This window comes from Octopus bimaculoides, chromosome 14 (genome assembly GCF_001194135.2).
Source record: "Octopus bimaculoides isolate UCB-OBI-ISO-001 chromosome 14, ASM119413v2, whole genome shotgun sequence".
Taxonomy (NCBI): Eukaryota; Metazoa; Mollusca; class Cephalopoda; order Octopoda; family Octopodidae; genus Octopus; species Octopus bimaculoides.
Genome location: NC_068994.1, coordinates 26,990,361 through 27,002,283, shown reverse-complemented (window position 1 = coordinate 27,002,283; position 11,923 = coordinate 26,990,361). Strand labels below are relative to the sequence as shown.

Here is an 11,923-nt window from a genome sequence, read left to right as displayed (position 1 = left end):
ATATGCATACACACACATATAAATATATACATATATATATGCGTACAAACACATATGCTAATGTGACATGTACACAAACACTAACATATACATCTATAAGCACACATGAATACTTTCACACTACTACCCTGCATTGTCTCAAGCTGCCATCACTCCTCCACTTCCTACCATTACCCACCACTCTCTACCTATTAGTCTCATCTAATGAGTTAACATCTTCCACTCTTCTACACCTCCATCCATCTACCCATCCCCCACTACCATTAACTACAGGTTGTCAGTTGACATTCTCTCAGCTCATATCACACTACAGCAGTGGTAACAACAACAGCAGTAATAGCAATGGCACCATCATGATCACCATCTTCACCATCATCCCGATTTCCATCATCATTACCATCATCAAGATAACCATCACTACCACCATCATCTCTACCATTACTAACATTACCATCATCATTGCTACCATTATCACCCTCACTCCTATCATCATTGTCTATCATTGCACCCATCATCAACCCCACTGCCACCCTGGTTTCAACAACAGCAACAATATCAACAACAATAACAACAGCAGCAGTACTAATTAAATGAAAGCCCCAGTAGGTATTGAACCTCAATCCATTAAGTGTTAGAGGTACAGCATTTAATGGTTGATGGTGTTGTCAGTGATAGAAGTTGGAGTTGAATCTAACAGCTGGAAATTATCTGTTCAGTGGAATTAACACACAGTAACAAATCTAATTAGTTTCACATCATGGCTACATAGACTTACTCACTAATACTATGTATTTACACTTACACAGGTGTTCAGTGGCATGCACACATACACACACACACATATATATATATATTAAATGTGTAGTGGTGTATTTGTATATCTGTGAAGTTGAACTTAGTTATGTGTATATACAGTTACATATGCATGCATAGGCAGGCACACACACACATATTTACAATAAATGTGTGACAGTATATGTGTATCTCAGTGTGTAGATGAATTTAGTGATGTGTAAGTACTGATATGTATACATATATAGAAAAAAGAGACATACTCACACAAACACACACATTAAATGTGTGCAGATGTATGTGTGTCTTTGTGTGATGTCGTATGAGTCATATATGTGTAGAGATGCCATAGGCACATATATGTGTGGAGACGTACTTGTAAAACAAAAAAAAAAAGAAAAAGAAAACAAAAATGAAAGAGCTTCCATCTGTTTTAATGATAGCTATTCCTGGTTGCTCGATCAACAGAACAGTTTATTCATTAAATTATAACATGAGTAGCTGAGTATTTCATACATATTTGTACCTTTAATGCAATACTCAAGTCGAATCAAAATGACACATTGTGCAACAAAACTAACCCTTTGACTTCAAAGTTATAGTCCACCAGACTAGCTGCTACAGTTTCCATTTACTCAATGACACAAAACTTTTGTCACCCTGAGACCATGCCCATGATCCCAGGCAGTGTGATCAAACACATAATTATGCACATGTACACACACACACACACAAGCACACACACACATGCATGCATACACATACACACAGGGTGACAAAAACTTTGTGAGTGCACCCTTGTGGATGGAAACTCTAGTTGCTAATCAGTGTGTATAGTGTAGGAATATCATCACCATTTTACATCTACTTTCCATCCTAGCATGGTTTAGAGAGATGGTCACAGTTCAAATAATCTCTAATTGAGAGCTACTGTGCTTTTGGACTGGTACTTGTGCATGTCATTTGGTTTAGTTTCTACAAGTGAAGGCCTTCCCTATCATGAACCACTTTGCACAGTGTATTAGATGTATTTTATTGTGGCATCAGCACTAGAGAGGCTGATAAGTCATTGGAAAGACAGAAGTATAGAGACTTCACAACTGTACAGTTTCTCTGTATATACACAGTCATACAAAAGATGCATGCATATACACACATTTGCATATATACGCATGCATTTGAAGCAATCACTCTATAACATAATTATATATGAGTGCTCACATATCAATTCACGAATCAATTTATGTATAGATGTATGTGTCTTCGTATATCCACCAACAAAACTGCTCGGTTTTACAACACTACCATTATAACTGTTAGCTGGTCCTATTCTATGCTGTGTATCTATTTACATCAAGACGTATCTAAATCAGTTGCATGGTTACACACACACTTGACTCAATTGGTTGTGCCCAGTGCCATGTCAACCATCTGTGTGACTGACTATATATACACACACACACAGAAGAAGAGAGAGAAAGAGAGGATTGTTAGATAGATTAACTTGCTCATATGACCAAAGAAATCTACAATCAAAACTTACAATGTTGAAAATAGATTTATTTTGTTTAATCTTTTGTTACATCAAGGCCATTATGTTTTAACTATTGTATCATTAAAGTTAGTTAAAATAATTTAATGAATTTGTTGTATATCATGCATTACAAATATAACAGCTTTAAACTAGATAGAAGTTATATCTTCAAAAACCATAGAAGATAAATAGAAATTGATAAGATGAAAAGAAAAAAAAAAAAACTGAAAGGAAAGAAAAGAAAAAAAGTGAGGAAAGGAAAAAGAAGATAGAAAAGACATTGTCAGTGGTAAAATGTTGGTATCCTTATCTATTCTTTCTTACACAAGAAGAGTGCATACTTGAAGCATAAATGACTTTTCCATCTATTTTTTCCTGTTTCCAGTTAGATTTATACCTTATCTTTATATTATACCTTTACACACACACACACACCCACACACAAATATATATATGCATACATGTGTGTGTGTGTGTGTTTGTGTGTGCATGTGTATGTGTGGGTGCATGTGTGTGTTTTGTGTACACACACAAATTTCTAAATATATTCTGTTACGTTACTGCATTGTTTCTATTTGTATCAGGTCATTAACAATGAAGTGTCCGATTTTCTTATGCACCAAGTTTGACAGTTGTTAACTCTAATGTTTTATCCTGACAATTCTTTGTTTTACAACATTAAAGAGTTACATCATCACTTTTCAAAATGCAATTCATGGTCTCTGATTATATTGTGAGTTTTCTCTTGTAAATCAATTTTTGTGAACCCACGGATAGATAAAAAATTCATGTTGTTTATGAATATGAGTTCCGACAGCTCAAAACACCAATGTTTGGTGAAGATGTTGCAAATGAGTGCATGGTTTGAGAAGTTCCGGTTTAGTGACTTTATTCTTGAAAATCAGCCCTGTGGTAGACCTGAGATCAAGGTGGATAATGATGAGCTGGAAACTGTAATGGAAGCAGATACATCTCAAACTATGCATGGGTTAGCAGCAAGGTTTGATGTTTCGATTCCAACTGTATTGGACCATCTGAAACAAATTGGCAAGGTAAAGAAGCTGGAAAAGTGGGTACCACATGAACTGAATGAGCATCAAATAACATGTCGTCTTGAAACTTGCTGTTCTTTGCTCTCACAGCATAAAAGCGAACCACTTTTGCATCGTATTGTTACGTGTGATGAAAAATTGATTACTTTTTACAATAGCAAGTGTTCTGCACAGTTATTGGATAGAGACAAAGTACCAAAACATAATCCAAGAAAGAATATTCACTGATGGTGTCTGTTTGGTTGTCCAGCACTGGTGTTATCCATTACAATATCATGAGGCCTGGTAAGTCAATTACAGCACATGTATACATCAACCAACTGGATGAAATAATGAATGAACTTGCAATTAAACAACCGAGATTGGTCAATAGAGATGGGCCAATTCTCTTGCAAGACAATGCTTGACCACATGTTGCACAAAGAGCACTATTCAAGTTACAGGAAATGAACTTGGAAGTGCTCTGTCATCCACCATTTCACCAGACCTTACACCAACTGACTATCACGTTTTCCATGCATTAGACAACTTTTTGCAATGGAAAACTTCAAATCTGAAGAATTTGCAAAAACAGCCGTTTTGTTATTTCATCACCTCTTGAACTCCAAAATTCTTCATTGCTAGCTTAAATAAGCTAGCGATAAAATGGCAAAATTGTGTTGGATAATTTAGGTGCATACTTTGATTAACTGCATTGCTCTTTGTTGAGATAAAGTAAAATAAACTTTCAGTTCAAAATCGGACATTTCATTCTTAATGACCAGATCATTTTTCATCCTATTTGTATTTTGTTGCCTTTCTCATTTTGTCCTTGTTTGTCCATCATTTCATTCATGTTCCTTATATCACTGGTGCAACCAGATAAGTGGCACCATGGAATTTAATGTCTTCGGAATTTAAATGCACCAAAATTGCACTTGTAGTTGGGGTTTCCATAGCTGATGAGAGGATTCCATATTTCCTTGTCTTTCATATTTTTCTCTGTTAAACATTTCCCTTGTCCATTTTGAATCTTATTTACATTTTACATGTAAGTATATGTGTGTATATATATATATATATATATATATATATATATATATATATATATATATATATATATATATATATATATATGCACTTTTCATACATTAAAGGTTAAACTAATCAATCGGTAATTATCTTTTTTACCAGTTATGTAGTTATGTAGTTTAGAAATTTGCTTCTCAACCATATCGTTTGCAGTTCAATCCCATTGCATGGCACCTAAGGGCAGGTGTCTTCTACTATAGCTCTGGATAAACCAAAGCCTGTGAGGAGATTTGATAGATGGAAACTGAAGGACGGTCACTGTACATGTATGTATGTATGTGTGTGTGTGTGTTGATGATGTTTGTTTTTCCCTGTCTTGATACCACATGACAGTTGTAAATGAGTGTCACTGTCATACAAGCAGTGTCATTCCTTTCCAATATTCTGCAAAAACATTGATCCGTGGAGAAATATTACCTTTACACACACACATTTGTTTGTGTGTGTGTGTGTGTGTGTATTATATATATATTGAAGGAAAGTAAAAGGGTTTGGTTAGGAATAGTTAAATGGAAAGATGAAATTTTGAAAAATGTTATTGCTCACTGGTAACACAATGTCCTATTTATACTTTGATCCTGACAAAGATTATTTAAAAATATGTTTCAAATATAAGTATTGCACCTAGTTTAGATATTTTATTTCTGAATAAAACAGGAACCCTTCTAAACAACCAGCACCTCCATATCATATCTTCCCCTTAACATATGCCACACTTTGTGGCTCTTAATTGTGGTGGGTAATACAACCAAGATTAAGAAGCACAAATATAGACAGTCACATACACAAATAATACATACTTACATGCATATTTATCTAAAGTTTACAATACTTAAAAAAAAAACTTTATCAAAACCATAAATACATTTAAAACTGCTGTTTTTGTTGTCATTTTGTAAATTTCTTGACAAGCTTAAAGTATGCAAAGAGCAAGGATAGCAGAATGAAGATGAATCAGGAACTGTTTGAATAAACTGTAGAAAGCTTCAACAGTGTCACAAGTGACAGAAAAAAAAGGGGTATATGGTATGATGTCAGAATAAAATGGTAATCCCAACTGTGGGTTGGATTATTGTCCTTATGACTAGAAAAGTTAGAGTTGTCACTCTCTGTAAAGGTGATATTTATTGTCTTTTTGATTAGAAAGTTGTTGACTATTGTATGCTTATTCAACATGATTAGATGATCAATACAGAGTTGTATTTGGATGTCCTAAGACATTTAAAAGAGGCAGTATGAAATCAGAGGCCTGTGGATTCTATACCCTAATCATGCACATGCTCATGGCCGTGACTTTTTGGCAAAATACTAAATGACACTCATCATCGCCTCTCCCACCACCACTCCACTTTCTACATTCAGCCCCTGCCAACTTTGCTTTTTGTTCCCAATGATGAAATCCATCCTCAAATGTTAGCAATTTCAGACAATGGAAACAATAAAGAAATTCTACTCTGAAATTTCACTGTACACTACCAGTGAAAATGCATTCCAAGAGGTTTTCTAAAACTAGAGAAAATGTTGGTAGTGATGTATCAAAAATGGCAAGAACAGTTCTGAAGGTAAAACTCTGATTAAATTATAAATAAAGCAATAAATCTGGTTTTGAAAAAGTTGAGTCTCATTTTTGACAGACTAGCTATGTAATTCTCATTATAATCCAAATGGCAACATAGCTAACCTCTGTCATCTCGATATATACATTAGCGTTTAACCCCAAGTCAACACTGGCCAACCAGACCTATGATCAAGACAATCCAGTCTCAACAATCATAATTTCTTATCAGACAATCTATCTAGACTTTCTATAGGAGAGTGATACATGGCCATGTGGTTAAAATGTTTGCTTTGCAACAACAGGGTTTTGGGGTTCAATAACACGGTGTGGCACCAGCATAAGTCTTTTGAATAAAATTTGGTACACAAACTATGAGAAAACCTATTGGGGTCATCCTTAGATAGGATGAAAGACAGTCCTTCTACCAGTTTAACATCACCACCTTGCCCTGGGATACCTTTAGTGGTGTCTACTCTGACGTTGGCATTTAGGATAGGTCCATGGTGTGGTGATACTTTTCACCCTTTCACTAATCTTATAGTCTTCATACCACCACAAAAGTTCATAGAGGTCGCCATTCCTTCTCTCACTAAATCATTAAAAATAAAAATGAAGGTAGCAGCTGGGTCATCTCTTCACTTGCCAGAAATAACAGCAATCTCCCTCAAAACCATATTCTATCATCTTAAAATATTATGAAGGACATGTTGGATAAGGTAATCCCAGATGTGCTAAGTCTGAAAAAAGGAAATACACCTGTATATCATATGTCTGCTTCAATCAGGGCTGACCAAGGGCTAAACTACAACAACAACTGTTTACAAGTATTTGAGCAGTCTGTTATATAGTGAAGCACTTCAACCACTGTGCCGCTGACATTCTCCATCAACACCACCACACTGTATAGGTTCAATAAAACAATAACGAACCTAATTAATAACAATTGAAACAAATATTGAAAATATCTCATTGCAACAATTTAAAATGATTGTTGTAAACAATATTTGTTAATTTTCTAATGAATTTTATATTTATTTATTTTTATTTTGCATATACATATGTGGTATGTGTGTGTATGAGTGTGCTTGTGATATTTGTACGTGGGTGTGTGTATGTGCATGCTTAAGTCTGTGTGTTCTGATGATATGTCCCGCATTATGATGACGTACCTTCATCGTCTGCATGACTGGCCCATACAGTATACCTCACCAATTGTCCCTGCTTGCTGTGTCTATCCACTATTTATCAGTAGTGGAACAGCCCACTTCTCCCTTGGAGGTACCAGTCTACATTGTTTACTGGTAGCACTACTAACACATAATGACCTGACAGAAATCCTACAAACAGATTTATATCATTTTCCACAGTGTGCAGTTCAGCTCTGTGTTAGAGTTCCAATTTTATCGGACATTTTTTCCTTCAGACTCATTTTTCAATAGAATTCATATATCTTCCACTGTGTGTAGTTCATTTCTGTGTTAAATTTCCAGTTTTATCAAACATTATTTTCTTCAGAATCTTTTTTCAATAGAATTTATATATTTTTCACTGTGTGTAGATCAGTTCTGTGTTAGTTCAAATCCTATTTTGCGATTTTTAATATTTTTCACTGCGTGTAGTTTGATTCCTCATCCCCACTGATATGTTCCACATTATGATGATGTAACTTTGTCGTCTGCGTGACCGGCCTGTATGGTGTACCTCACTGACTGATCCTGCTTACTGTGTCTGTCCACTATTTATCAGTAGTGGAACAGCCTACATCTCACTGGGGGTGTCCACCACAGCATCTGAATAGGACAGATATAGTGTTCATGTATTTGTGTGTGTGTGTGTGTGTGTGTGTGTGTGTGTGTGTGTGTGTGTGTGTGTGTATATATATATATATATATATATATACAGGGTGCAGTGATTAAATTGTCGTCTAAATTATGCAAAATGAAATTAACAGTGACATCTCATTTTAACAGACATATTTACCAAAATTACATAAAATTATCTTGAAATACTAACGGGTAAATTTATTCAATACAATTGCCGTTGGCTTCAACCACGGCCTCCAGATGACTTCGGATCCTCCTGCAACTCGTCTGGACAGTCTCCTTGTTTAAGTTAGTGAATACTGTCATAATCCTTGCCTTCAATTCATCTTTGGTGTTACAAGGAGTTTTGTTGGTCTCTCACTCAGCTTGGGGAGTGAGGTGGCCAGATGTTAGGGGTGATGTGGTTGCAGAAATTGTCTAACAGCCATGACTAAGTTCTCCTGCTTGTGTGGGATGGTGCAGAGTCCTGTTACCAGAGATAGGATCTTCCAGCAGCCACTCTCTTGACTCAGGGCAGCACTAACTCCTCCAGGCCTCCATGTTGAGCCTGAGGCCATGTGGGAAAATGAATGAAGCTATAACGTTGCTATCACTAGTGATCACTCCAAACACCATGATGTTGACTGTGTTCACCATCTGATCCTGGCAGAAATGTTTCTCATCTGAGAAAAACCAAAGCATGTTTGTTTGGAAGGGATGCTTGAGTTTGTTCAAAAGCTTCGTAGTACAGTCTTTCTTACTGTCTTTGGTGGCTTAGGATTAAAATTGGCCCATTGTCATCTTTTTTTCCCTGTCCCACAAAATAATTTTGGCACCGAATTGCTGTTCTTATTGGAGTGTTCCACAACAAGTGTTCTTTGTTTCATACATTTGTATGAATACATATATACTTACCTACATGCATACATACATATATGTATGTATGTATGTGATGGTACTAATGGTTGCCTGTGTCTGTGTGAATGTTTCATTGTGAATGTTTGTGTATGTCTGCATGTGTAAGACAAGTATATATGAAAATATATGTGAAATGTTTAGAATACATGATACTGCTACTATTTGTGTACAAGTGATGGTGGCAATGATGGTGATGGTGGTGAGGTCAATGATGTTGATGATGATAATGATGGTAGTGAAACAAATGGTGATGGTTGGGTGACTGATGATGTTGGTGATGATAGTGGTAATAATGGTGGTGATGATGATGATGATGATGAGGGTGATGATGATGGTGACAACAATGGTGGAGATGATTGTGGTAGTGGTGGTGGTGATGATGATGAAATGATAATGTTGACAGTAATGATAAACTGTGTAAACAATTCTTACCTTTCCAGCTTTCAGATCATACCCAAGAACCCAGTCTTCCATAGTTGGGTGCAGTACAATTCTGTTGGGTGTAAAATCTATGGAAACTCGTATCATATGCTCAGCTTCATTGTAGGTCAGAAAGATCTGTTTATTCTTCACATCTGTGAATATCAACTGAAACAAAGAAAAACAATAATTTTACTTTCATTTTCTCTTCCCTTCTCTCTCCAAATGTTTCATCATTCTTAACATATGTGTGTGTTTGATAATGTACCTCTACCTATTTTTTGGTATGCATATATGTATGTGTCTTTATAGATGTAAGCATGGATGCCTAATTGTATGTATGTATATAATGTGTCTATGTACCTATGTGTTTATGTACTTATGTCTGTATGTGCTCATGTATGCATGTGTGTGCATGTGTGTGTGTGTGTGTGTGTGTGTGTGTGTGTGTGTGTGTGTGTGTGTGTGTGTGTGTGTGTGTGTGTGTGTTATGTAATCTTCTTTTTGAAATGATGGATTGAAAATGATTATCCAATAAGAACTTGAAATAAAGATTGTTCACGTCTGACTTAATGGACAACTCTACATTATACAATGCAGAGTTTATAGAAAATCATTAAACAGCCATACTGAGGGATATCAAGTTAAGACCCTGAAGACTCTACACCCTTTTATAGTAGGGTTGCAATCGTAACAATTACTAATCAGTGCAAATGAAACGTGTTAGTCTTAAGAGGCAGTATATAATTATAGAATTAAAGATAATGCTATTGTTACTTCGGAGTAATTCTTATTCTTAATATTGTCAATATTTATACTCCAGGAAACTTACAAGGTTAAGGAAATATATTCAGAATGTTCAACTAATTTCTTACCTTATAAGAACTTTATTGGATTTATATGTTAACTGTTGAATAACATATTTTGAATATCTAACTGAGGGCAAACTGGTAATCGTTCTGGGGTAATCCCTTACTTTTTACTAATATATATATATATACATTAGAGGAAAAGGATATTGAAACCTAACAGATGACCAATTATAACACTTACTCAGCGTACCTATTTATTTAGATCACCAGTGAACTAAACCGCTCATGTCCTATAGATATATATATACAGGGTGGCCTAAAAGTAGGTTTACAGTTATCATGTAGGCACTTCAAATTTTTTAAAAACATTTTATTACATTTAAATTTCTATCTTATAATCATATTGTTTATGCACATCTTAAACATACAATGTTTAATCTCTCAGATGCTCAAAATGTCCTCCTTCAATATTGCAACATTCTTCAAACCTCTTCAGAACACTCTGACACACATTCCAATCTCTGTCAATTTCAGTGAATGCGTCAGGAATGTAATCTTTTAACTCATTTGCTGTTTTGGGATTCTTCTCAGTAACCTTGTTCTTTATAATACCCCAAAAAAGAAATCCATTGGTGTCAGGTCAGGTGAACATGATGGCCATTCGATGCTGCCCAGCCTTCCAAAACAATACTGTGGAAAAGCTTGGTTAAGGCAGTCTCTTACTGTCAATGCATAATGTAGAGGTGCTCCATCTTGCTGAAAGAGCAGTTCATCAAAGTTAGCTTTGGTTCTGAATTGTGGTACTACCATGCCACAAAGCATTTCCAAGTAATTCTCTCCAATTACAGTTCTATCAAAGAAACTGGGCCCGATAACACCTTTGCTTGAGAGTGCAACCCAAACCTGTAAGGCCAGGCTGGTTCAGTTGAGATTCTATAGTCAAATGGGGATTTTCATTAGCCCAGTTCATGCAATTATGCCTGTTTACATGACTGGATAATTTGAAGAAAGCCTCATCTAACCAGATGATCTTATCCAGATAGTCTGGTTGCTCATTAGCAATTCGGTCATGCATCATTTCTTAGAATTGCAGCCTGCAATCTGAGTTGTCATCCAAAAGACCATGTACCAGTAGTGGACAGAAAGGTTTTAATTTCAGCTTATGCATTAGGCATTCCAATGATGTTTTTAGTATGGATAGTTATAGGGAAGTACATCGTGCGAACTTCTTTGAACTCTTCACAAATGTCATAGCCACTAACATCTCATTTTTTTTTCAGTCACAGAAGTATTAGGGCGTCCAGATTTTGGTGCATTACTCACTGAACCTGGAGTATCAAATTTATTTCTTATCAGGTAAATTGTCTGGCATGAAAGTGGAGGAGTGTGGAAGGCTTCTTGCCATGCTGTGCGCATCCTGCTCAGCATTTTCAGACTTCCAATACTGCTTTAGTATCCACTTTCTTTGTTCTTGATTTAAATTGTTTGCCATGGTTCACACTTTACAGTACATGTAAAAAAAACACAATTACAATCTGAAAAGGGAGTTGACAAAATTTACAAATTAGCAGAGAATATTGGTTTCACATTTTTTACTAATTAAGATATAAACTGCTAGTATATGAATGTGAAAGAAATAGTTGAATAACTGTAAACCTACTTTGGGGTCACTTTCATCATCATCATCATCATCGTTTAACGTCCGCTTTCCATGCTAGCATGGGTTGGACGATTTGACTGAGGACTGGTGAAACCGGATGGCAACACCAGGCTCCAGTCTGATTTGGCAGAGTTTCTACAGCTGGATGCCCTTCCTAACGCCAACCACTCAGAGAGTGTAGTGGGTGCTTTTACGTGTCACCCGCACGAAAACGGCCACGCTCGAAATGGTGTCTTTTATGTGCCACCCGCACAAGCCAGTCCAGGGGCACTGGCAACGATCTCGCTCGAAAATCCTACAGGAG

General features: G+C 36.0%; 1 protein-coding gene across 1 annotated transcript in view; it reads right to left on the bottom strand.

The window, feature by feature from the left end:
- The window catches only part of LOC106878084 (VPS10 domain-containing receptor SorCS3), a 1,235,712-nt gene that overhangs the window by 674,593 nt on the left and 549,196 nt on the right, over positions 1-11,923 (bottom strand). The window contains exon 4 of the mRNA XM_052972785.1: positions 9,160-9,315. Coding sequence (XP_052828745.1) covers positions 9,160-9,255 — 96 coding nt within the window. The 5' untranslated portion in view covers positions 9,256-9,315. The remainder of the gene's footprint in view (positions 1-9,159; positions 9,316-11,923) is intronic.